This window comes from Onychostoma macrolepis, chromosome 21 (genome assembly GCF_012432095.1).
Source record: "Onychostoma macrolepis isolate SWU-2019 chromosome 21, ASM1243209v1, whole genome shotgun sequence".
Taxonomy (NCBI): Eukaryota; Metazoa; Chordata; class Actinopteri; order Cypriniformes; family Cyprinidae; genus Onychostoma; species Onychostoma macrolepis.
The window spans coordinates 9547462-9575186 of record NC_081175.1 but is presented as its reverse complement, the minus strand read 5'-3'; the positions used below and the strand labels follow the sequence as shown (position 1 = coordinate 9575186).

The 27725-nt window shown below is 34.5% G+C and overlaps 3 protein-coding genes across 3 annotated transcripts; 1 reads left to right on the top strand and 2 right to left on the bottom strand.

The window, feature by feature from the left end:
• Positions 1-1427: 1427 nt before the first annotated feature.
• serpinf1 (serpin peptidase inhibitor, clade F (alpha-2 antiplasmin, pigment epithelium derived factor), member 1) lies at positions 1428-6303 on the bottom strand. Its single transcript, XM_058759265.1, is given in 8 exon segments — positions 1428-2338; positions 2439-2649; positions 3370-3509; positions 3766-3966; positions 4056-4211; positions 4321-4362; positions 4365-4509; positions 4587-6303. Coding segments are annotated over 8 exon segments (1224 nt in total). The 5' UTR covers positions 4650-6303; the 3' UTR covers positions 1428-2072.
• Positions 6304-6889: 586 nt separating this feature from the next.
• On the bottom strand, positions 6890-13283 carry serpinf2a (serpin peptidase inhibitor, clade F (alpha-2 antiplasmin, pigment epithelium derived factor), member 2a). Its single transcript, XM_058759264.1, has 8 exons — positions 13145-13283; positions 9962-10033; positions 9637-9829; positions 9408-9551; positions 9035-9223; positions 8119-8261; positions 7807-8011; positions 6890-7607 (listed from the first exon to the last, which is right to left on the bottom strand). The coding sequence occupies exons 2-8, from the start codon at positions 10016-10018 to the stop codon at positions 7162-7164; spliced, it is 1377 nt and encodes a 458-aa protein (XP_058615247.1). The 5' UTR covers positions 10019-10033; positions 13145-13283; the 3' UTR covers positions 6890-7161.
• A 3474-nt stretch (positions 13284-16757) lies between these two features.
• Positions 16758-26793, top strand: slc13a5a (solute carrier family 13 member 5a). Its single transcript, XM_058758918.1, has 12 exons — positions 16758-16998; positions 18349-18477; positions 18690-18826; positions 18904-19091; positions 20068-20251; positions 20373-20495; positions 20583-20795; positions 22353-22459; positions 22667-22788; positions 23618-23779; positions 25808-25945; positions 26182-26793. Exons 1-12 carry the CDS (start codon positions 16891-16893, stop codon positions 26305-26307), a joined length of 1737 nt encoding a protein of 578 aa, XP_058614901.1. The 5' UTR covers positions 16758-16890; the 3' UTR covers positions 26308-26793.
• The last annotated feature ends 932 nt before the right edge of the window (positions 26794-27725 follow it).

Sequence of the window (27725 nt, the reverse complement as noted above, 5' to 3'; positions counted from 1 at the left end):
AAATGCATTTAGACAGGCTTGCTTACTTTTTCAAATGACACACCTCTAGAGGATGCACCATCACACACAGGGTGCATATGTTTTATTATTATTATTATTATTACTATTATTATTTAAAATAATGCATAAATTGACATTGGGCAGTAGACCCCGAGAGCAAACCATTTATAAGCTTAAGGAAAAGACTGTTGAAAAGAGATGAAGGAATAGGTAAAGATGAAAGAGAAAATGCCCTGAAGTGTGCTCCAAACTAGTCAAAGTGGATAAAAGTAAGTTGTAGCTTTCATTGTAAATTACAAGTTTGGGCAGTTTAGTTGAATGTTTCTTTAGAACAAAATGAAGCTCATTGTTCCCACCATTCCACAAAACCTGAAATAGATTGTCCAGGGTGCTCTGGGAAAAGATCTTTTCCTTTCCAGAACAAACATTGCAGTGTCTGCACACACTTTTATCCCGGGAGATCCTTCAAGTTTTGCTCCAAAGCAGGAAAGAATGTACAAAGGAACGAATCAATGTAATTTTACATTCATTTCGAATAATAGGACAACTGCGTCTCCTTTAGGTTTGAGTTAAGTATTTTTTATATGGAGACATTTTATTATTGCCCTTTGTTTTAGAAACAATATTAGTGATCATTGTTTGAAATGTCCTCAATAGATTTATTTTTTATCTATGTACTGTATGCTATTATATTTAATTTTCAACTTAAAAATAAAGCAGACTTATAAAGTATCATTATCATTATATGTATATCATTATATGTATATCATTGCTCTTTTGTTGATTTTGATTGCTTCTATTCTATCCTCATTTGTAAGTCGCTTTGGATAAAAGCGTCTGCTAAATGACTAAATATAAATGTAAATGTAAATAAAGTAGAAACCTTAAACAGAACACCAAAGAAGGTATCTGGTAATTTTGTTGTATATTTTTTTGAATGGCAGTTCAATAAGTTCCCGTTCCAGTCTTTTCAATTCAAATTCCAATTCAACATCTTTTGGGTGTGAAGCCAAAGGAACATAGATTATCTGTATTAAAGGTTGTATTGCCATCATTGGCCACAATGAAACTACAAGGAGTGAGAGTCAACCGTGTCACTAAAGTTTATTGGCCTTGCCTACAGTGGTTTAAATGCTCACTTAAACAAAGAAGCTGAACTTAGAGCCTGTTTATTTACAATCAAACCACCAGGTAATAAGAAAGTGTTTGCATATTCTCCTTTCTTTAATTTCTTTAATAATCATAACAAAATAAGTATTTTGAGACCTGAAATTAAAATTAAGATACAATGTAAAAACAAAATATGTAATTCTAAATATGCTATACATATATGCTATATGTTAATACACATTAAATACCTGTGCATTTTAGTTATCCAAGCATTTGATAAACAAATATCAGGGAACAAGAAGATATTGATTGAAATTTTTTTTTTTTTTGTACTTTATTTTAATCAGCATAATATAACAATTCAGTATATTTATGGCTGGTATTAAATGTACATATGGGAATATCAACTGAATTTAATTTGAGTATAATTTCATCATTGCTGAGGGACTGTTAATTAAAGTCATATGACAAATGTATCATACACTCAAAGGAAGTGTTATACAAAAAGATGGTGGCCATTACAATATGCTTTTGAGAGGCATACTCCATAATTTCAGAATCGTTATAGCAGCTGTTAATACCTGAGGGATTTTTTGCATGTGAAACGTTAGTCAGAGCTAACGACTAAGTTATTATCCATCAATACTAATGTAGATTGTATGGCTAAGATCCAGAACATTACACTAATCTATCCATAAAAATATCCCTAATAAAAGCACAAGTGGACCATATCATCAAAAGTATAGCTTGACTTTGAATGTGTGCATATACCAATGTTTGAGTTTGTATTGCGTAAGTATGTTGAATGTCAATGGGCTGTGACCATTTTGCTCCAAATGGCCATTTAAGTCAAGATATGTCAAATATTTATTTTCTGTTAATAGACTTGGGCTTAAAATGAGCTTGTATATAAGTTGCTGGTCTCTCGTTTGTTTGTATTTGTTAGTGTAAGTGTGTCTGTCTCATACCCTTCCTATGTCACGTGGGTTCAGCACTTTCCCAATGAAGAGAAGTGCACCTGATGGCTCATCTCTGACTAGAAAGAGGAAAGGCCGGTCTACGCGGTATGTTAGAGCCAGCGACTGGCTGTTGACAGTGGGGGTGGTGCTGGCATACTCTGCGCCCTCTGGAGCTGTTTCCATGACAACCTTATGATGGACAGCATTTAACTTAACTGGCTGATTGGTAATTTTGACAAGTTCCGTCTCTGCCAACCATTCAGACAGGCCTGACAAAGGAGAACAAATAAGGGAGACAGTGACAAATTATATAATACAGTAATAAAGTGATAAACTAGCAAAAAATGTGGAATGGTGGTTTTGTCTTACCAAGGTCAGAGAGGGAGGGCAGCAGGTCTTTGCTGTAACTGAGTTTGATAACAGGAAGTGTAAGCAGCACCTGTACTGCATGGAGGGTATTGGAAAGGTCCTGGACAAATTCAGCTGTAAGTGCTTCCTCTATTAGAGTTAGATTCCGTGTCACCTCATCGGGTAAGAAGAAATACATGCTTATTCCGTCCTCCATAGGAACCTGGGCTATCTGTATCAGATAAACAGAGATAATGAGCAAATACCAAATTAAATGCACTCAGTAATATTTTTTCACTTAACAAGACAGTAAGTGATAATTATTGTGATGCTTTTATCAGCTGTTTGAATTTCGACAGCACCCATTCAATGCAGAGAATCATTGATTGGTGATCAAGTAATGTAATGCTAAATTTCTCCAAATCTGTTCCGTTGAAGTAACAAACTCATCTACATCTTAAATGAGTAATATTTTCAGCAATTATTTTGTTTGTTTTTTGTTTTGGGGTGAACTATTACTTTAAAAATGTGATATAAAATATGTTTGATTCTACTTGGAGTGTGTCGCCTCAAGGAGGCTGCCATGTTGAGATCACATGACTTGCAGAATCCCATATGTTGGATGACTTTAAATCCAAGCCTTCTTTATGAAAGTTTTGAATGAGAAACAAACCAAATTTTAAGTTGTTATCACCTAAAATACTGCCTTCAAACAGACACACTGTCATTTTCACATTTCCATGTTAAAATGTGGCATGTTCACAATACAATTGTGTAAAGTTTGTGCAATTGTATGGAAAGTGTGAAAACCTTAATGTATTGGTACTGTCCACCCTCTGTTCATATTGTCAACTTCTTTGTTTGTATAGTGCACGCACATTAAAAGAGAAGGAGAAGGAACTGCACACTTAATATAATAATTGTACATGCATAAAACAACAGGTATTGGTACCGTGCAGCCAAGGTCAGGGTCAATACCCATTTTTACTGGGTAATTCTCCTGCTCCATCATGGGAATAAGAGCTGGGGATTCTCCATCCCTCTGGAAGTTCTCCATCTTATTAACTTTGCTGAACCTAGTTATCCATTTACCTGCAAAAATAATAAATACAAATCACTCACTCAGCCTGGTGAAAAACATAAATCTCCACAAAAGTTTGTCAAGATTATATTTCAGTAAAATATTTCAAAAGTCACAAATTTAGCTCAAAATCGCAAATATACTTATCAGGCTGGACAAGCTAATGTGTTCATGCTCCCATTCATTTTGCATCTCATTCCCCTCTGTTAAAGTGCATACTGCATAAGAGATATTAAAGAACAAGAGAATCAATCAGAGTCCATTTACCTTTTAAGAAGGCTGCTCCCACAGGCAACACAGCTGTGTTACGAGAAAGCGAAGTAACGACTTGTTCTACTTTTCCACCAGTTTGCTGTTTAAACCAATCATTAACAGTCTTAAGGTCCCGGGCTCCACCCGCAAGAGTTTGAGGGCGTACCCCATATTGCTTCTCTACACTGTTGAGGTATTCCAGCCTGAGACGAAGTTCTGAAACACACAGAGATAAATGAAAACATGTACAGCTCTTCTCTCTCTTGAAAACATGCACAACCGCACCCTTTTGGAAAAACACTAACTCCTAGCCAAAAGGATGCGATCTGCTGACTTGAAGCCCTTGGCAGATGCTCTGAGTGAGGATAGAAGGTCTCTCAGCGTGTCATGGAGCTGACTGTCTTGCAGGGTGTGGTAGCGGAGGGCCCTGTAAATCTGTTTCTCAGCCCGTTCAGATGCCCCTATGACAAATGGCAAAAAACAAATTTGAGATTAATGATCTCAAGCTAAAATCACAGATGACTGCTGTAAGAAAAGCATGTGGTATTCCATAGTGAAGCAAAGCCCCACCCATTGAAAGCTGTGTAAAGGCTGCTGAGATACTCATGGGGACAGGAAGACGCTGGCCTTGGGATCACGTGCTGCCAGCTGACGGAACAGGTTGAAGCCAAAATCAGAGGCTGCGGCAGCCAACTTGGTGCGTGGAGTAGTAAAAAGGTCAACCGCCTCTTCCTCACCTTCAGCCTCTGCTGTATCTGTCTGTAGCAGAAGTGGACCATTATAGCCAGTGGAATTACAGTGAAGAGAATGTATCTGAGGACTCATGAAGACCTTACCAACTGAGCATGTGAGAGGGACAGAAGACTCCATAAACCAAACAGCACGACTACCTTCCTCATCCTGATAAATACAAAGTTAAAAGCTCAACATCTGTGATGAAGACCACCTGTACCCCTTGTTTTGTTAATACTACTACAAGTACCCAAGAAAATCCCATTTTAGAGTGTTGATTATAATTTTTTTTTTTTTTTTAAATAAATAAAATAAAGGCTACGGTAACCCGTGACACCAAACTCTTCATAATTAAATTCACTTTTTTACACCTTGGTAGCAATACATAAAAATATTGGGATTAGATAAGTTGATAAATGTCACATAATTATATATAAAAATATAAATAAATAACAGATCACTCTGAACCTCAATGTACTAAAAGTTTTTAGTACATTTTATATAAAATTTAAACATTAACTTTCCCCAATCTAAAGACTGGTCATATATACTACATGTATACATATAATCTACATGATCTTCAAACATTTGCAATAAAAACAGAAAATATAAGTTAAATCCCTAGCCTTTACATAACACTTGACACAGTTAACTTCAGGCAGAGGTTCAAGAAATGTTCCTGCAGCAGTTTCCATCGTGGTCTAAAATTTTCCCATGTTTCTTCAGCACATCTGGTTGCCATTAAACTTTCTTGCTGAGTTTTTGTCCATCAATGGAAAAAAAAAAAATACTCCTAACTCTAATATTTTCACATCCATCTAAATGGCTCCCTCACTGTATCTGCCACGCAGTTAAAGAGTTGAGCGTGACTCAATGTCCACTGCATATGTCTGAGCTCAACTTGATTCACATTCCACATCTACAATCTGAAAAAAAGACACATTTGTGAAACTTTTCATACAGTATCAAATAATTATTAGGAGGGAAGAAAAAACCTTTAAGAGGAAAAATATATAAATGATATAGCAGTTATTTTATATTCGTTGCATTCATCGTTCTTATCGCGAAAAACAAACGAGATCTTGTTTGTTTACTTAGACAATATGCTGAAGAAACAAACACCCAGAGCAGTGTTAAAGAAGAGAAGAAACTGGACAGCTTAAAAAAAACGTATACACTTAACCATTTACATTAAAGAATTAAGGGATTACAAAACTTTGATATTGATTTTAAAAGGGTCTGACCTGTTTTCTACTTTACTGTCGTCTCGTGCAGACTCTCGGCTCACAGCTGTCTCCGCCAACTGTGCTCGAGCAGATGCATCAGCAGTGTTTTAGTGAAGAATCCCACCCTTTTCTGACGCTAGAAGGTGGTCTGTAACTTCTGAGGAGATAGTGGTGAGAGCTTTGATTCATCTCAGTGACTCAAAGTCCGTTCACCAATCGTTCGGATTCGTTGCTGATTTTTTCAGCTCGTGACAACGAAACATATTCAGTGTTAGTGCATGAAAGTAAACGAGAACGAATACAGGCTATTAGTTCAGAAATAGCCTACCTATTCACGAACGGAAACTGTTTTGGATAAAATATAGCCTATATTTAAATGTCAGAGAGCATTAGTTTGTAACGCCGTCCATATGCTGCTCTTTAAAGGCATGAGGGCGGGGGAGGTCTCATTTAGTCTTAGTTTAGTCTTCTTCTTTTTTTTTTTCTTCTTTTTTTTTAGCATTTTATTTGTTACCATGGAAGACCGTTTCCGCCACTGAATAATAATAATAATAAAAAAAAAAGGTTATTGCGACTTTTTATCTCACAATTCTGACTTTTTTCACAGAATTGAAAGATATACTCGCAATTGCGTATTATAAAGTCTGAATTGCGAGATATAAAGTCAGGATTTTGACTCTTTTTTTTCTCTCAGAATTACGAGTCTGTCACGAAATTATGAGAAACAAAAGTCAGAATTGTGAGATAAAAAGTCGCAATTACCTTTTTATTTTTTATTCAGTGGCGGAAACGGGCTTCCATAGTTAGGTTACACCTTTTAGCATAAAGAAATGATGAGAAACATACTTTACTACTCGACCAAATAAAGAACAATAATATAGTTTATTTGTAGAATACAAAGTAGCCTAAATGTGTGAAATTATTTATTTAATTTTCGCTATGTAGATTAATCTTCACGATTTTAACGTATCTCTGTGAGCAATTTTATATCTGCATGTTTAATAACTGGGTTGTATTACTTTCATTAAGTTTTGAATGGTCCAAAGTGGTGCATGTCCATATTTATTACACAGAATACTTGATTCTGATTAGACAGTTGTGGTAAATATGTTTAAATAAATACTAACCTTCTTCAGCATTATGACACTATAAAATAATTTCTACTCAAATAAATTTTTCATGTCCATATATTTATTTATTTGGCAAGTAGCTGTGTAATACCTGAGAAAATGTATAGTCGGTCAATTATTATTGCAAAATTATTTTGCAATAGTAACCAACTGACTGGACATTATCCGTTACATAAACTTTAGTCAGGTTAGATGCCATTGAACAGCCTCATTCATGTCAAACTAAATATGACATCCATCAATGGGAGGCCATGAACATCAAAATACTGCATTTTAATTGGGCAAAATATGTACTGTAATATGGACGGATCCATCTTCTCCTTTTAGTTCCCATCCTCCATCTCCTGATGTCTGAGGAACTGCTGAGGAACTGTTTCCTTCCACATATTCAACATGTAACTTAGCATGTTTTCCATATGTGGACTATCATTCAGTGTCCCATCATTCTGGGACACTTTGCTTGGCTTCATGATGCTTTCAGTTTCAGTTTTTGGATCATCGCTTTGTTCCGTTGTCGCTCCAGGGTTGGGGTTGGTGATCATACCCAGAAAGAGAGGCATGTAAGAGGCATCATCCACCAGTGCGAAGATGAATGGCATGTTGACTGCAAAAGTAGGAACGGTGCGCACAAGAGTAACAGAGGTTGCGGCTGAAGCCTCGGCCCCCTCCTCACTCAGCTCCATGCTTGAGGCATGTTGTACGCCTGAAACCACTAACGGGCCTGGTGCAATTCTGGAAAAATCAGGCCCAGTAAACAGCAAGCCCAGACCTAAATGAAAGAGATGAGAATGTGTGACAGTTCTGTTTTACTGAATTATTAACTCTCACTTCACAACAGTATTGATCGACTTCATGTGGACCAAAGGACATCCCCTTATAAGGGCAGATTTCATCACATGATGGGATTCACAGCCAAAAGTCAATTTAGAACATGTAGATATAAACTTTTTTTTTATTTTTTATCTTACCCATGCTTGTGAGTGCTTGTCGCAGATCCTGCTTGTACTGTAATTTGAATTTAGGTAGTTTAACATGCATGGACTTCTCACTTTGAAAATGTTCATACATGTCCGATATGTTGAGCTTGGCAGCCGCGTTTGACAGATTTCCATGTGCGGGCACAGGCATTACCACCAGAAGACTCATATTTCCTTGAAAAGGGAATCTTGCAACCTAAGGGCAGTTTGGAAGAACATCAAACCGAAGCAAAATTCTCTATCTACTGGCTTTGGGGTAAATGTAAAATTATGATTAATTACACTACAAAACAGCTAGATTACCTGAGTGCCATCTTTTCTATCTACAAACATGCTGAGTGGATATTTGGATCCCATCATCATGTCCACTTTTACAGAGGTTTTTTTGTCAATGTAGAAAATATCCTTTACAGTGAACTTGGAATCAAATCGGGATTGCCACTCACCTAAGAAGGGACATGTTTATTTGCTTATTTACATTTCCACTTACTTCTTTTTAATTTATGGGGTCAGCGAATAATAAAAGTATCCACTATATACAAAAGGAAAAATATTAATTAAAACATCTGTCAAGTTCTTGGAAATTGTTTTACATGATCTTTTAAAAAAGTAAAATTTGAACGACTGTAACATATTGTATGGTGTAACTATCTTTATTTTCAAATTAAAAAAAAATATTTTAAAATGTAATGTAATTTTTAAATTTAATTTTTTTAATAATAAGTAATTAATAAGTATAGTTTTCACAAATATAGTAAAGTATTCATTCAAACACATAGAATTTTGGGAGTAATAATAACAGTAAATAATAATAATTTAAAACTACTTAATAAGGTTTTCTTTTCAAGAATTTCTGAAGGTTAGGGTGATTCTAAGGGCCATGATCAGAGCGAGGGCCCGACGCAAAGACCCCTTCCCCTCAGCGATTATACTGAGGGGGGCACGAGTCTGTATGCTGTTCAGGAATTTGTGGGGCCCAGAAACCAAAGTGGCACCCCTGGTATGAGGACATTTTTACATCCTCCAAAAATTATTTTAAAAAATTATTCTAAAAGTAAAACCATCAAGGTAAAAAATTATATATTTTCCTTAAACTTTGAATACATGTGAGTGCAGACATCTTACTCATTATTTTCAAATAAATGTTTTATAATATGTTATTTTTAAAAGTAAAAAGTGTGACTTATCTTAAGTTATTACAGCTGAAATGCAGACCAACCTTTAAAATGAATGGCGTTTATCAGCATTAGAACAAAATTTGGTGGAAGACTGGACATAAAGTTGGTTATGTGACCTTTGGTGGCTTCCTCCACCCAACGATTGACTTCCTCAATGGAGGTCAGATGTGCAGGTTCGGATTTGTACAGGTTCAAAGCTCTGTCTACAAAGTCCTGGTTCACCCTAACATCTTCACAGAGACAAAAGCAACAACAAAAAAATATACAAAAAAACACATGTAATGACAACAAATGACAACAAAAATAACATTTAATGCAAGTCAACAAATGGTTTGTCCTGAACCTCAAGCTTAAAAGGATCTTCCAGTTACATCAGGTTTACCATGATCAAACAAAACACCATCAGTTCCTTACTTGGTATGAGGTAGAGACGAGATGCCATCCTGACAGCCTTAGCAGTTAGTTGTTCTTGTAGACAGCTTAAGGTTTCATGAAAATTGGGTAGCTCTTTTGCCTGAAGGACTTCCAACAACTTGTCTTCTGTCTTGTTCTTTGCACCTAATGATTTAAAATGAAAGTACACATATGTAAAAACATAACAGCTGTAAATTCACACTTCTATAGTTAATCACAGAATGCTCACCCAAAGCGAGCTCAGCAAGCGCAAGAGAAACACTGAGAGGTGATATGATTATGTTTGGTTGCTCAGACCCAGGCTGTAGTTTTTCTAAAAGCGACAATCCCAGTTTAGCCACTGCACCACCAACTGCTCGCTGAGCTTCCAGGCTTAAGACATCATTGCAATTCACTTTGCCATCATCTGTTTCATTAGAAGCCTGAAATGAGAGTGGCAGAAAATATCATGAAAAGACTGTGCAATTTTTAGAAATAAGTTTTTTGAAACAAACAATGTGGATGTCCAAGATTTGGAGAAAAAAAAAAAAAAGTAATATCTCATAGGTTCTTACCAACAGTCCAAACCTAAAGAAACATAGTGTTATAAGCACTATAAGACAGTGCTTCATGTTCTTACTGTCAGCCTGGAACACACAAAACAGATCATTTATATTTTATTTATAATAATAATAATAATTTATATTATATTTATATTTATATTATAGCTTCATATATATATATAGGGTATAACGGGGCTAAAGGCGCCTTTGATATTATTTTCATCTAAACCACTAGATGGCACAAAAACATGGCTTAGCACTTTCCAAAACGTCCGCTTTTCAAGATGCATGTGTATATCTGTCTGATCCTTGACACGATCGCGCGCAGCAACTCAAGGTTTATTCTGTGCTTACTTGATCTAATATTTTATGCTTTTTAAAATGTTGTAGATTTAAGTATCAAATGAGAATCACTCAAATTAATGCATAGATTTTGAGACAAAGGTAGTCTTTATGATTTTCAGTTTTGTTTAAGATAATTAAAGCAACAGTTTTTAAATAACGAAAGAATATGTAAAAGTATGGTATTTGGGGTAAAAAGCGCCCCTGCTGTTGGGGCTAAAGGCCCACAGTAATTAACATGATAATTAATAGAAGGCTGACTTTTCCATTTTTTGACATGACATGGTTAGATTCAGATGGTAAATATCATATATTATGGTTTTTTAAAGTTAATATTGTGTTATTTTAGGCACAATGTTGTCTGTTTTGTTCAGTTTTGCCAACGAAAATATAAAGACAAAGTAGAACTGTTCGCCTCCGAACAACACACACATTTCTTAATGCATGTTTTGAACGAATTGGGTGAGCCATTTGGCGCGTTGAACCATTGGCCAGAGGCGCGTTGGATTTGAAGCGGCGCACAGATTGATCGGTGTATGACATCAAAGTACCGCGAGTACGATTCAAAAACATAAGGAGCCATCTGCTCTCTACTGTATAGCTCTTGCAGTACTTTGCTGTCACACACCGATCGGTCTGATGGTGATAATCCGCTTCAAGTGGAACAAGCCTAATGATTCAATGGACCATTCATAAAGAACCATTTACTTCACTCCTGAATGAATCAGCCATTTGAAGGAATCAAATTAATGAACAAATGACTGAATGACTTAATCATTAAGACATTTAACACCACCTACTGGCAGTTTTAGTTTATTATTTAGAGCATCATTTCATTAAATAAATAATTTCATATTTCTATAGTAATAATAATGAAATTAATTATTAAATTAAGAAAGAACCTTGGGAAAGATTGTGTTTCAGAGGAGAACTGAGCCTGGTTTCTCCCAAGGTTTTTTCTCCATTCTGTCACCGATGGAGTTTTGGTTCCTCGCCGCAGTCGCCTTTGGCTTGCTTATTTGGGGACACTTAATTTCCAGCGATATCGTCGACTTGATAGCACATATACTAAATAAGCTGAACTGAGCTGGACAATGACATCATTGAAATCAATAATGAAATGCCTTTAACTGAAAATTGAATCTTGTAATTTTACGTTATTGACGCACTATTTTCCTATTTCGATATTGTAAAGTTGCTTTGACACAATCTGTATTGTTAAAAGCGCTATATAAATAAAGGTGACTTGACTTGATTTGACTTGACTTAATTATTAAAGGTTCACCTTTAATAATTAGTTCACCCACCCAACAATGACAATTTTGTCCAAAAGAGTATATGTAATAAATCGTATCAAACAAAATAATGTCTCTTTGATGCTTTACACAACAATAACTTAAAATGTTCAAATTATCTTTTGGGAGTAATTTCTCAGCCAATCTGAATGTGTGATTAATTTATGATTAATTAGATTAATTAATCGCCACATCATGTAATTAATTAGATTTTAAAAATTTAATCGCTTACCAGCCCTAATATATATATATATATATATATATATATATATATATATACTAGTGCAGTCAAATGATTAATCACGATTAATCGCATCCAAAATTTAAGTTTTTGTTTACATAATATATGTGTGCGTACTGTGTATATTTATTATGTATATATGAATACACACACATGCATGTATATACTTTGAAAATATTTACATGTATTTACATACATATATTTATATTCATATAATTTATGTTATTTATAAATATATTGAATATATAAACATAACATATTTTTCATAAATTTTCACATTATTTTGAATGTGATTAATCACGATTAATCGCTTGACAGCAATAATATATACTTATTTAATTATTGTTTTAACCAGGTAATGTTCCATGTTATTATACAATATGTCTTTAGAACATCATTGTGTGTGATTTCAGCTTGAGGGACAGCCAAATATGTACAAAGGTACATATCTTACCCCCTACAATGTAAAGTAACCCACAAAATACTGTAAAATAAACTGTAATATATATATATATATATATATATATATATAATCTTTGTCAATGTTAATTAATAATGTACGTTAGTTCACTGTGCTTTTACTAATGTGAAAAATACAAGAATACAACTTTTACTTATTTTTAAATGTATTAGTAAATACTAAAATTAAGGCTAATAAATAATGGCATTGTTATTAGTTAATTATTGCTCAGCAGTTAATGTTAACTAATGTAGGTTTATTTGTTTTGTTTTTGACAACAATATTGTGCATCCAGTAATGTCTTGTATATTTACAGATTAACTGTACAAAGTTGGCATTTAGGTTTATTTTGCTGCTTTTGTTTTAGATGCCAACATTTGCTACTAGTGTAATGTCTTATGGCAGATTGTGTTTACTTTTTTGACAAACCATAAAAGTTATATTCATATAAAAGAATATTAATATAAAAAAATACTATTTTCAATTTTCTTCCAAAACTCAGAACTAAAGTGTCAATCTTTATGTTTAATTTTGTCAGATTGTTTTTTTTTGTTTGTTTTATTTTATTTTTTTTACATATGTCAGCACAATCATCATACTGTTACAATTTTAATTTTAAAGGTTTTAAGTATCGAGTAACTTCTTTTTAATTCTGAAAGAAAAAATAAATCAATTTAAGTTAATTTGGTCAAATTTGTTATGCAAAAACAAACATTTTTCCATCTCACATTTCCCTGTTGACTGTCCCATTTTATGTCATGCATACCTGTATTCCAGATGATTTATGAATATGCCACATATCACTAATGCTAAATTTAGGCAGTTAATTGACAACAAAAAAAACTATACAAACTTACCTAACCAAAACTTTGACAATAAAGAGGTGATAAATACAGGGAGAGTGAATGATGTAGATCCAGAACAGATGACTAGAGTAGAATGCTCTCAGACACTGTGCTGTTGGTTAATGTTTCATCATCCATTGACTTGTGTCACCATTTAGTTGTAAATATTAATATATGTGATCCTGGGTCAAGAAGCCCAACGAATCGTCACCAAAATGTTATTTAGGTTATGGTAAACATCAAAAACTTTAATAAATGTGAAAAAGAAAGTACAAACAATAATTCAGTTGTTTGTTGTTCCAAGGACATAAACAATATTAAAATGAATCATATGTTCATGTACATGAAAAAGCATTAACAGACAAAATGAAGTATTGCACTGAATTACCTTGTATATACTCTGACCATGAACAATAAACAAACAAACAAAAACTATTTAATTATCAAAATTATATAAATAGACTATTTGACTATCTAACTTTGATGAACTTTGGTGTAATTCTACATATGTAATACTGTGAAGAGACAAACCATTTATTGCCAAGTTTCTAGGATGTTATTATATCCTGCTATAACAATTGTACTACTAGAATATATCATGATTGAAAGTAGTTTCAAAAGCCTTAAATGGACTTTATTTGTCCAGTGTACTCTTTACTGTTCCAGCTCTCCACCTACGCAAAACCTTGAATCCTTACTCCCGCCCCATTAGATTTAATGGTCACCATACTAATTCAAAACGAGGCCTTAACCTGCAAAAAAAATCAGTCATGGTTAGTAAATTATTCTTAACTTTTATCAAGGGATACAATTAATATGATCTTGACATTTTCACCAATTATTTTTTTTTTTTTTGCTTTTTCTTTCATGTATACATGAAGAGTTCTGCTGCAAACGCCTAAGTGCTGTCTGAAATTTTCTTCTAAAATGAGCATTTTTATCAGGTTCCTATATTTACTGTATGTTCAGTTATGTTATGTTATGTTCATTTCACTTTTCTCACACGTTGCCATTAGAGTAAAATTGCTGAATCTAAACATATAGGAGCCTGATAAAAATGCACATTTTAGATGTATATATATATATATATATATATATATATATATATAAACCATTTTAAACATATAGGCCTAATATCATACTGTACCTAACTAAATAAATAAGAGAATATACTGGGCTAGCCTCTCTTATTGTGATATTTGATGCTGTCTTTATGTGATGTGAAATGAACATTGTTGTCAACAACAGGTCACTTTCAAAGCCCACCAATCAACAGTAGCGTTGTAACTAATGTAACTAATGCCCAATAATACCAATAGCAGTAATGCTCAATAGCTGCGTGATTTTGGCTAGATGCTTTAGAATAGTAAAATATCACTGAAAATGTTATTCTCTGTGTTTGACTCTAGGGGGAGCCACAGCTAAATAAATAGATACTTGAAGACATGGGAACGCGTGTTCAGAAGATAGGCTGCTTCTGTCTGCATACGGGGCTTTCGAGGTACAGATATGCTTTGTCAGTTATAGCTACTGTGGAAAGTGTTCTGTCATCCTTCTCCAAAAAATCTATTTGTCTGTTACATATAGGTTATATGTGTAAAACCTTCAAACTCTAGACTCATCTTCTAGTTTAAAAAATACACTTTCATAGCTCTGAATTGTGAACAACTAATTCCCTTTTTAAACACTTTTTTCTTTTGCTGCAGTTGATACAAAATGCTGATATTTTACATCTCACATTATGCATTTGACAGATGCTTTCATCCAAAGAGACGTTCTTTGCAAGATATAGCCTACATTTTATTAGTTTATGCAACTACTATAAATATGTTGTAAAAATATATTAACATTTTACAAAAAGGTCTCATTAGTCAGTGTTAGTTAATGCTTAAACTAACATTTTAATAATAAGCAATATATTTGTTACACTATGTATTAAACTTCTGACAAGAAAAATGAGCAAACAAACTGTGCAAATGAGCAAAAAAACATGGGCAACAGGCAACACTAACCCAAAAGAGACTTGTGTTTCTTTGACATTACATTGTACTTTGTATTTTATTTTATTTTTTAATTGTCCTTTAAATATTTTACGATTTCATGCTGTAAAACTATAAAACAAAATGAAGATGTCCTTGTTTTTTCCTTGTATGCATTTGTGACCAGTGGGAAAGAAATCAAAGCTGGCCAAAGTCAAGTTTAATCACTTCAACTTTTTTTATTACACAGTTTGATTGTATCACAAATAAAAGAATCCTTTTATGACTGTTGTATTCAATTTTTACTTTTATTTTTTTACTGTTTTTACAGCCTAGCAGCAGCAAAAAGTTCACCTGTAAAACAAAACCATGGGTTCATCAGGACTTAGCATAACTCAGTGATGACTTAAGGAAATCTCATCCTCACCCTCACACAGAGAACTATTGTCAGTCTCTCAGCAGGTCTGTGAGTCTGGCTCCCTGCTGGTTCTGTGTGGAGTTTCAGCAAAGGCAGCAATGTGTATCCACTGTTTATCTCTCTGTCATTCAACTCCATTGCTTTCTAAGACCCTTGTGAGAACTATTAATCAGGAATTTAGGGGTTTGTGAACAGTAAAGGAGATGTCAAGATAGAAGAAGTGCTTAAACATTTTGCTGCCACGAACAGATACTACAGGGGTCCACTGAGAAGACAGAACTTATTCTCATCATGACATTTCTGTTAATGTCCATGTTCTTAACAAAAGTTATTATAAAGTATTATCAAGAAAACCCACAAAAAAAAAATGTAGGCCCTGGGTTGACTGAAAGTCTAACTGAGGGTGTCCACAGGTCGGTAAAAGCTGAAAATCCCTGGATTAGAGGATACATGAGGTCTCTAAAAAGGTTAATAAGTCTTTTTGAAGTTAAGGTTGGCAAAGGATCCGAAGAAAATGATTTATTGTAATGCCGACAAATGTTTAGATCTATGAACTCTGTTGGATCAGTGTTTTCCAAAGTAAATCAAAACAAAATATTAGGGAAAAATAAAGAAATAAAAATAACATAAAATAAAAATATTTTACATTAAAGTATATATACATATCAACATTGTTTTAAACAACATTTCAATAGCTATTAAAGTTGGAAAAATAGAATAGAATAGAAGTTGTGCCTTAAGAGGTAACCATTGCAACAGACTGCTGAACCATTTTCGTTAACATGCATGGACAAAAGATAAGTATTATTTTAAATGTTATTATTTATTTACATACTGCAAGTAAATGAGCAAAACAGATTTTACTTAGACATTCTCTTAAAACTTTGACCCTCATGAAAGTCGTTGAATCATTTAGTTCCTTTATATAAATGTAATATATTTTTAAATTAGTTATTAGGACGAACCAAGATCGGGGTATTCTATAAATTGTTAGTCAGTGGCCTACTATGAAACAATCTAGACCTACATAGGTTATGTTATTGCATTTCCAAAAAGCAAATACATTAAAGTGATAAGTTAGTTATGCTAACACATCTTTGGTGATGAAATTCACAAGTTAATATTTAATAACTGAAAATGGCAAGGTACAAATCTTTCAAGCGCTTAATTGTGCGCTCCAATGTGTGCGGCGCTGAGTGTGTGTGTGTGTGTGTGTGTGTGTGTGTGTGTGTGAGAGAGAGAGAGAGAGACAGAGAGAGAGACAGAGAAAGAGCCCAAGCACTGTCCACATATCAGAACATACGAGTTATGCACAGTTTCCCCCCGTTTTGGACTTTTCTTTAAGTTATCATAAGCCGAAAATGATGGTTTCACATATACTGAAATGTGTATGGTGGATGAAAAATGGACTGATTCTCTTTTGCACCCCGCTTCTTCTCCTTCCTTTGCCACTTGTCATTGGAACAAAAGTAAGTCTAATTTTACGATGCATGTAAAATGTTTTAAATAGGCAATAATTGTGATTAACTGAAAAGCTTAAGCTCCATAAATACTTTTTACGAGTGTTAAGTCGTTCCCACAGGCCAGTGAGTCATTTGACACAGTCAAGTGGTTCTAAAACGAGTCAAAGAGAGTCGAGAAAGGCTCAGAGTTTAACTTTTTACGCATCTTTCGAGGTTCTTTCAGACAGATTTCTCTGTATCTTGGAGAGCAAGCATGGGTACGAGACCATGCATTGGGGCGACACATTCCTTCACCACAAACACACAATGCCCTATTTTTGTTTTAACCCTTTGTTGACATTTTTTTTCGTGGTACCAAATAAATATAAAACCAAAGATCGTCTATAATTTTATAGAAACAATATAATCGACCAACCTGCTTCAGTTGTTTATTAAAAATTGTATGTTTTGTACAAAATCACGAAAAAATAAATAAATAACCTGGCTGCAGGTGCCGGTCATAGAAAGTAGAGCGTTGTACATCATATAGCCGCTAGCAATGTTACATAATTACAATCAAGATAACAATGTGTGATGTGTTAAGATTTTATATGGCATTATTTTGACACAAATGTTTGAATGTCATCAGATATTTTTTGCTGTTGTGATAACGAAAGGAACTTTGCACTTATGCTTGTCTTAAGTCAGAGGATAGCATCCAAGTACATCCAACAATAATACATAAAACAAAACATGCCTACAGTTACACATTACAATTTTAAGTTGCTAAGATGGAAGTTTAACAGTGTTTAGATAAGGTCCCGATTCTGTGGTGGGTTTTTTTTCTTCTCCATACCAAGGATTCCCAAATATAATGATTCCATTGTGAGGGACCTTCTCCTTAAAATATAAATACAGACAGCTGTACATGATATTATAAACACATAGTGTCAAATCCAGCAAATTTAGGTGTTTACAGTTTTCTCTGAACTTTTCCATGGACCCGTTTGTAAACCCCTGTGTTATTTCTTATAGGAATTGGACATATTTTGAGTTAACTGTGTAAAATGTACACTTTATAATAACTTACCATGCCACAGAGTTTGGCAAAATTCACAAATGAAGAATTTGGTCTCTTTCCATTAACAAATTAACACACCACACAAAAATTTGAATCGAAATAAAGAATTTACTGGATTTTTAATTCTAAGAAATGGAATTCACAGATATATAATTCTGGGAAATGAAATGTTCTTCATGTTCTCAGTTGTGGTTCAGAAAATGTTATTTATTTTATGTATGCATGTATGTAATGACCCCAAACTTTTAAATGGTAATGTAGGCTACATATGACACACTCTTGTCTTTCATCTGCAGGAGGCTGCATGTGCGTATGTTGTTGCACTTATGGCAGTGTACTGGTGTACCGAAGTGCTTCCACTGGCTGTCACTGCTCTCCTGCCAGCTGTACTCTTTCCTCTCTTCAGAATCATGGAGTCCAAAGATGTAGGTTTTAAGTCCTATACAAACCCAAGTCATCCTATTAGTATATCTGACATTACTTCCGTCAATGTCTCCTGCTTTAAAACATGTTCATGGCATGTTGTGTTATTCTCAGTCTTTTCTTTTTAACTATACACCACTCAATTCAATTTTATGCATTCATTATGTGTGTAACTTAAACTTTGTATCTCAAATATCTGATGTTTGTATGACAGGTGTGTATGCAGTACCTGAAGGACACCAACATGCTGTTTCTGGGTGGACTGATGGTGGCTGTAGCTGTTGAGCACTGGAACCTACACAAGAGAATTGCACTCCGAGTGTTGCTCATTGTAGGCGTACGACCTGCTCTGTAAGCATTTAACATCTACTGGAGATCTTCTCATTGTTAACAGCAGTATCAGTAAGACCTCTTCTGCCTTTCTGCAGACTGATGTTGGGCTTCATGGGTGTAACAGCCTTCCTCTCCATGTGGATCAGTAACACGGCTACGACAGCCATGATGGTGCCCATCGTTCAAGCTGTGCTCGAGCAGCTCAACAACAAAGCAGAACAAGAGCAGGCCTCCACTCCAGAGATTGATGAGAAAAACACTGAGAAACAAACTGACACGCAGGGTGAGAAAAAGGGTCTGATGGAGGATACCTTTAGTTGAGTGAACAGGAATAGTCTTAAAGGGATAATTCACCCCAAAATTAAAATTCTGTCATTAATTACTCCACCTTCATGTCATTACAAACCCATAAGATATTCCTTCATCTTTGGAACACAAATTAAGATATTTCTGATTAAATCTGAGCACTCCCTGCATAGACAGCAACGCAACTGCAATGTTCCCAGTCCCAGAAATGTAGCAAGGACATCGGTAAAACAGTCCATGTGACATTAGTGGCTAAACTTCAATTTTGCAAAGCTACGAGAATACTTTTTGTCTGCAAAAATAAAACAAAAATAACATAATTTATTCAATATTTCTTCTCCCCGAGTTACCATCTTCCGCGAGTTTGAGAAGTACCATGATGAATGTGTGCGTTTTCCCCAGAATGTCATTAACATAATCAGCGTTTGTATGTTTAGCATGTGCGCGCTTTCTCCTGAACGTAAACAACGCTGATTACGTTAGGTACGGTAATGTTACGATAGTGTTGTTTTTGTTAAAATCATTTTTATGTTTTTATATTTATGTTATTTTTGTAAAATTATTTTTATGGTTTTATATTTGGTTGACAATAATAACTTGATTTTAGTACAACATTTACTTTTAATATTTATTTCTATTTTATTTCCATTTTGTCATTTTTACTCTCATTGTGAAAGTTTAGGTTAGTTGTTCATGGTCTAAGTTGGTTTCGTTTTTATTTTTACTATGTTAGGTTTGTATTTTACGGTATTATTATTGGTTATATCAATTCATTGGTATCATTTAAAAATATTTAAAACTATGGTTTAAGGCTGTCTAATGTCATTTTCTTGTTTTATGCAGGCTGGTTGTAAGGTTTCAAGTTTTATAATATGCCATGCATGTACCAAAACTATATAACTATATAACACTTCTAATGGAAAGTAAAACAATTTCTGTTTTATTGTACACAGTGGCTTTGAATGGCCACAGCTTCTCAATGGAATTTGACATGGAAGAGCATTCTCGAGATGCAGAGGAAAGATTAAAGATGTGTAAAGGCCTGACGTTAAGCGTGTGCTATGCAGCTAGCATTGGTGGGACAGCCACGCTCACAGGCACTGGACCAAACCTTGTTCTTATGGGACAGATGAACCAGTAGGTATCTTACATTACAGTTTTTCTCCTAAGCATGAGAGAAATGTACTGTATTGTACAAGAATGTACCTTTTGCTTACTTTTGTATTAGCATGTTAAATCAACATTTTTTTCCCTACAGACTGTTCCCAGACAACCCTGACATCATAAACTTTGCATCATGGTTTGGGTTTGCCTTCCCCAACATGATCATCATGCTCACACTGGCCTGGCTGTGGCTACAGATTGTGTTCCTGGGTGTAAAGTGAGAGTTCTTTCCTAATGAATCAAGCTCATCTGCATCATATACGCCTATACCACCATATAATATACATTTAATATGTAACTTAAGCTTCAGAAAGACATGTGGCTGTGGGACGGTGAAGACAGAGAAGGAGATTGCTGCCTATAATGTAATCAAAGAGGAGCACAGGAGACTTGGTCCCATGACCTTTGGGGAGCTGAGTGTCCTTGCCCTCTTCGTCCTCCTGGTGGTGCTTTGGTTCACTCGTGATCCAGGCTTTGTGGATGGCTGGGCGACACGCTTTTTCAATGCTGAAAAAGAGTAAGGATGAAAACACCAACATTAATAAGACAGAGAATCAGTTTTAGAGGTGTTTAAGTCACTAATACATTTGCTTATACTGAGTATGTTGTACTACGAACATTAATGATACTGTTCCTCAAATCATGTGGTTTGATGAGAAAAGGTGCGTTATTACTTTTTTTCACCTAAAATGGTTAAAAAACACCAGAATGTTCTTATTGTAAACAGTAAGAACACCTCAGCAGCTGCATAGCAATTCCCTGCCAATCATTCACAACACTGTGTACCTTTAAAAACAAATCTGTGAAATTTACGATAAATAAACAACATCTGTGGCTGCCAGAAATTTAGCAACATTTTAGGTTTTACATAATGAACACAGTGTAAAAAAAATAAAAAATATAAAAAAGTATATTTCATTAACTAATAATGTTAATATAACAACCTCCTGAAGTACTAAAATCTGTGTTGTATTTTGTTTAGAATGTAATATTGTAATGAGCCAAATGTAGAATGAAAGCTCATCACAAATAGCTTTTCCACAAGCTGAAGGAAAAACTAATATAAGGTGCACAGTGTCATGCACACAAATACAAATCACCTTAAGAAACATGACACTAAAATAATGCAATAAACATCAATTTAATGACATAATATTTAATATAAATCCCTGCACTTTGTGAATGTAATTTTATTTTTATTTTTTTCATTGTAAATTATAAGATTTGTTCTTTTTCACTTCTAATAAATAAATAAATTAATCAATTAATTAAACAGTACATTTAACAGTATTTTGCTGTAAACTTACTTTAAATGTTCTGTTTTGTTAAACATAACATTCTCATTTTGTTTTGCAAAGTAGCATCATTTTAAAACGTGGCTTGATTTGTATCAAACCCTACTTATTGCTGGCTGTAATAAAAGACAATTATATTTTATGCAAAATGTCACTGCGAAATGAAATATCAGATGTCCTCTGATACCGTTTTAGGATAAACAAACTCCAAATATTTTCTATTTTTATCCTCAAACACTTTACAAAAACATGACAAAATAGACATAATGTTGCCTCTAAAATGCCTCTAAAATTGAACAAAGTAATAGAAATTTCAAATATCGATGTAACGTACAGCTTGAACCATTGCTTAACACAAACAAAGTGTTCTCCTGTTATCAGTCATGGCGTGTTCGTATTTGTAGGTCAAATGTCCAGCAAAAATGTGAATGGAGTTTCCCCACATTGCAAACAGCATTTGTGTACATTTCCTGATGCTGGTCACATGCAAAGAGATTGAGGATTTAAAACTGTGAAAACACTGAGATTCACTCTGGGTGAAAGGTTTAAACCAAAAGAGAACAGAAAGCACAAATACACTCTTAAAGTTCATGAGTGAATATGTTTGATAATTATTATATTACTGTGAAGAATCTCTTTTTCTATATCATAACAGCAATGCAAGCCTATTTTTCACAAGAGCTAGAGACCTAAAACACAACCTTAGGTAAAAACAAATCACCTGTTGTTGTGGTCTTTAACCCTTTCCTCATTCAACCTCATGGCTCACCTCTGTGCAGGTTTGTGACAGATGCCACAGTGGCGGTGTTTGTAGCTGCCCTGCTCTTTGTTTTCCCCTCTAAACCACCACGATTGTGCCACTGGAGAACACAGGGCTCTGACAGAGGTCAGTGAAGCACTTACCTAGCTGATGTCTTGTTAAATGACTAGATATTGAAAAACAATCAACAGACATCTTTAGTGTATCTATATATATATATATATATATATATATATATATATATATATATATATATATAGATAGATAGATAGATAGATAGATAGATAATAATAGCTAATAAATAAATGCAATAAATATGACTGTGGTCTATAGTGCCCCAGCAGGAAAGTGGCCATACTCCAACTTTGCTGACATGGAAGGTGACACAGCAGAAGATGCCATGGAGCATTATCCTCCTGCTAGGGGGAGGCTTTGCCCTGGCTAAGGGCAGTGAGGTACAACAAATGTTTTTTTTTTTTTTTTTTTGTGTATTTGTTTGAGTCAAGTCAAGCCAGGGCGCATTTATTAGTATAGCGCTTTACATAATACACATCGTGACAAAGCAGCTTTTAAAGAAAGTCATATTGTTATGTCTATAATGCCATATTGCTTGCAACCTTTAGGGCTGGACAATATGACAGTTGCCGATGATAAAAGTGATCTGGATTCTCAGATCTAGCTATATTGTAGGTTAAAGGCAATTAAAGTTTTAATTTAAATTTTAATTATGTGATCATTTATTAAGCCCGTTATGGATCGTTCAAGTTTTGTTTACTTAGACTTTCAGTGGAGAGACAGAAACATCTCAGGTTTCAATAAAAATATCTTAATTTGTGTTTCGAAGATTAGCCCTCTTATGGTATCTTATGGTTTCTCAGGTTTCATTAGAAGTGTTATCACAGGTAAAAATTCAAAATCAGTTTGATGCCAGAGCACACATCTACTGTAAATGTAAGAGAGAGAGAGAGAAAGAGAGATTTACATAATTGTCAATTTTGTTCTAAGCAAGAGAGTACAATTCGCGAAAAACATTAATGAAGATACGACCGATACTTATATCATGCTAAATATTTTGGTTTAAAATGACATGTATCATGGTGAAGATTTAGTCATATCACCCACCTCTAAACAGTTTAATGAGGGAGCTGCTAAAAAGACAACACATAATTCGTTAAGTGGAGGACATGAAAAAGACTAAAGATATCCTTCAGTTCTTTATTAAAGACCATACAAAAGTTCAGCTTCAATCGTCATACATTCTGTTTTTGTTGGGTCAATTCTCAGGTCTCAGGGCTGTCAAAATGGCTTGGACATCAGATGTCACCTCTTCAAAGTATTCCTCCCTGGGCAATTGCCATTGTCGTGTGTCTGATGATAGCTACCTTCACTGAATGCACCAGCAATGTTGCCACAGCAACATTATTTCTGCCCATACTCGCATCTATGGTATGTATACTTCTAATATTTACCATGACTTGCATGCCCCTTGTACACTGTCACAGGAAGATGCACAAGACACAGTCAATAAAATGGGGCGGGGGGGCGGGGAAACTGCAGGAATTTATGGAAATGCCTGACAAAGATCTTTGGCCCCTATATTGTGTTATATAATAGAGTTTTGCCGTTTATGTTCAGTTTGCATAACTTTTTCACATTTTTAAGCCACAAAAATGATGATTTTTTTCAGTGATTAAGAACCGACATTCATTCCAAAATGTCAGAGACCACTAGTGATTTTTTAAATACATATTATATAATCAGAAGAATAATAGAGTTTGAATTTATTCCTCATTTCTTTTCCACAAAAATATTAGGCAGAAGAACTCAACACTGATAATAATACAAAATGTGTCTTGCTGCAAATCAGCACATTAGAATGATTTCTGAAGGATCATGTGACACTGAAAACTGGAGTATTTGGCAGCTAAAATTTCCGCTTTGCCATCACAGGAATAAATTACACTTGCATAAATTAGATAAAATAATAAATAAAACAGTAAATTCAAAAATATTTCACAGTATTATTGTTTAACAGTATTGTTCATAAAGTAAATACAGTCTTTGTGAGAATAAGAGTCTTTCAAAAATTTCAAAAACATGGAAAAATCTTACAGACCCCAAACTTTCGACATTTATTCATTAAATGTCATAATGTTTTAAAATTTTCTTTTTTTTTCTTTCTTTCTTTTGTTTGTTTTTTCTTTTTTTAAGTTTAAGATATATTTTGAATCCCATATTACAATGTGGTCTCAGGCTTTTGGACATCACTGTAAATTTGTGTGACACCTTCATTTTAGTGTCCAGTATATGTGAATTACTGATTCGGTTATTTTATCAACGATTGGTTTCATGTTGTTTCAGCAATAGTGAGACAAATTCTCACTGATTTCACTTTACATTCACATTGATTTTTAAAAGGAATGAAAGATTTATTATTTTATCTGACATCAGTATTATACTAGACACATACAGACAAGTTGTGTAATTGTGAAAAGGTTTTTCACACATTTATTTATAAACACAACTTCTTCCTCCATTAATCTCTCACTGGGTTTCACCTTTCTTGCTGTGCAGTTGGCACATCCTGCCCTCTTCTCATGAATTAGCCTATGTAAGGGAGCCTGTGAATGGAGGGATTTGTAGGGAGCTAAAGCTGAAGTGGCTCATATGGGAGAACCATGGAGAGTCTGTTGTCTGGTTGAGGGAGGAAGAATGAGAAAGAACAGGCATTGGGGGAAGGGGCTTTTAACTTCACTCGCTAATTCACCCTTTGCTGGAGGCAGATAGGCAGACACTGTTGTATGTGCCAGCCAGTGATGTCCATTCCTCCCTCTGTTACCTGTAACACAATTGAGCTTTGAGAACTTTGTGTCAGCTTTGAGTCAGATCACTGTAGAAAGTAGAAAGTTTTAAAGATGGTCTGAAAATGTAAAAAAAAAAAAAAAAGAATATTTTCTGAATATATTACTCTGAATATTTACTTACCCTCAAGCCCTCCAAGATTTAGATGAGTTCTTCATCAGAACAGATTTGGTGAAATTTAGCATTACATCAGTTGCTCACCAATAAATCCTCTGCAGTGAATGGGTGCCGTCAGAATGCCAAACAGCTGATAAAACCATCACAATAATCCACAAGTAATCAACAAGACACCAATCTAACAATAAACATTTTGTCGAGTGAAAATCTGTGTCAATCAGGACATTTTTAACTAGCTTCTCCACTGAAAAAGTTGTGTTGATTATTGTGAGGCTTTTATCAGCTGTTTGGACTCTTATTCTGTCGGCATCCATTCAGTACAGAGGATCCATTGGTGGGCAAGTGATGCAATGTTAATTTTTTTCAAATCTTTTCCAGTTAAGAAAGAAACTCATCAAAAAAAAAAAAAAAAAAAAAAACTTTAAATTCACTTCAATATATAGTATGTTTCAATAAAAGAAGCTGATTTAACAGTATATTGTTTTGTTTTATTAGTCCCAGTCTATAGGTGTCAATCCTCTGTATGTTATGATCCCCTGCACCCTCAGTGCATCTTTTGCCTTCATGCTACCTGTGGCCACCCCTCCGAATGCCATAGTCTTCTCGTATGGATACCTGAAAGTATCTGACATGGTGAGTGTTAATAAATAGTCTTAAAAAATATGAACAGTCACCCTATTGGGAATTTTTAAATCCAAAATGCAAAGTGAAATGTATTGACATAGATTTAGATGGACTATAAAACTATAAAAACGGATCTCATTAAAAATTTGAAGAATATTATTTATATGTAGACCTTGAAATGATAAAAGCACCGACTTATTTACTTTCATAAAGTTGGTTATCCAAATGATCATTTTTATCTGCAGGCCAGGACAGGGATTGTCATGAATATCATCGGCATCCTCTCCATTACCTTGGCCATAAACAGCTGGGGCAGGGCTATCTTCAGTTTAGACACCTTTCCCAGCTGGGCAAACACTACAGAAGTGTGAGAGGCTGAATCCCACCATCAATCTGCTGTCAAACTGCACCATTCAGCACTATTCTCACCATGTTTCCAACCGAGGAAGCCAGACAGGGTCAGAGCCAGTGGCTGGTTTCACTGGAGATGATAGTGTGTCATCACTTGTACTGCGATTGTGCAGTTCAGTTGTTGTTTATTGATGTAAATTTGTAAAACAGTTCATAAAAATGCTATAATAAAAGCAGATTTAGAGGAATATAAGTGTAAAGCCAAAAGGCTAAAATCATAAAGATACCATGCAGATTTTTAAGCACAAATATGCATATACCTCTAAACAGTGAACAACTGTGTACACCTTTGAGAGGCAGGGCAGTTTTAACAGAATAGCATAATCATGTACAGTTCAAGATTAATTAAAACTCTTACTAATGCAATGTACAATTAAGCTATGTAAATTAAAATAATGTATTTTGTTCCTATTCCTACTAATAAATACACTCTGTTTGTTCTTTCACCTGTAGCATGTAGCCAATAATGAATCAGTACACTTTTGTGTGTGTGTGTGTGTGTGTGTGTGTGTGTGTGCCTGTTTTTCTATTGAGGTGGGGACTTAAACCTGAATACACACAGACTCATGGGGACTCGTGTCACGGTGAGAAGCTAAATTGAGGTCCCCATGGGTAAACAAGCTAATAAATCACACAGAATGAAGTTTTTTGAAAATCTAAAAATGCAGAAAGTTTCCTGTAAGGGGTAGGTTTAGGTGTAGGGTTTGTGTAGGGCAACAGAATATACGATCTGTACAGTAGAAAAAGCATTACGCCTATAGAGAGTCCCCACAAGGATAGCAAACCAGACGTGTGTGTGTGTGTGTGTGTGTGTGTGTGTGTGTACACTATGTAAAGGACAGTTTTGAAAGAATATTGTTTTCCGACATTGCACACATCTGAACAAATTAAAACATTGTAGGTGAAGACTAGACAAAATGTGCATTTACAGATAAATTGAAATATTTAGATGTTTAGCGTGTAGAAGATAGGCTAGAAATGTTTCACAGTGGAAAAGGAAACATACTTTCTGTTATTTTATTATTCTGTTCATTTCTAAAAGGACTGAAAGCTTCTGTTACTCTTTTTATTTTATTGAAAAAAAGGTGTAATTTATGTAAAAATATTAAATCTAATATTCTATAGCCTATACAAATAAGGGACATTAAAAATAAACTTAATTAAATGTAATCACATTGAATAAATTGTAATAAAAAACAATAACTAAAAAGATACTACAGCAAATATTGATGTCCAGATAAGGCCTACTGAAATGATAAAATGCATATAATGCATTTGCATTTAATAAATGTGCTAAAATGAGATTTAGTGACTTCCATGGTCAAGAGGAAACATTAAAGGTTGGGGAATGTCTTACCCTACGTTTCCCGTGCAGCTA

Excerpts from the sequence above, each read along its gene's own strand:
- serpinf2a (XM_058759264.1), bottom strand. The coding sequence starts at position 10,018 with ATGAAGCACTGTCTTATAGTGCTTATAACACTATGTTTCTTTAGGTTT. Across the intron at positions 9,552-9,636 it reads GCTTGCTGAGCTCGCTTTGG|GTGCAAAGAACAAGACAGAA; the intron begins GTGAGCATTCTG and ends TTAAATCATTAG. Across the intron at positions 8,262-9,034 it reads AAACGCCATTCATTTTAAAG|GTGAGTGGCAATCCCGATTT; the intron begins GTTGGTCTGCAT and ends GTCCCTTCTTAG.
- slc13a5a (XM_058758918.1), top strand. The coding sequence starts at position 16,891 with ATGATGGTTTCACATATACTGAAATGTGTATGGTGGATGAAAAATGGA. Across the intron at positions 16,999-18,348 it reads CACTTGTCATTGGAACAAAA|GAGGCTGCATGTGCGTATGT; the intron begins GTAAGTCTAATT and ends TTTCATCTGCAG. Across the intron at positions 18,827-18,903 it reads GTAGGCGTACGACCTGCTCT|ACTGATGTTGGGCTTCATGG; the intron begins GTAAGCATTTAA and ends GCCTTTCTGCAG.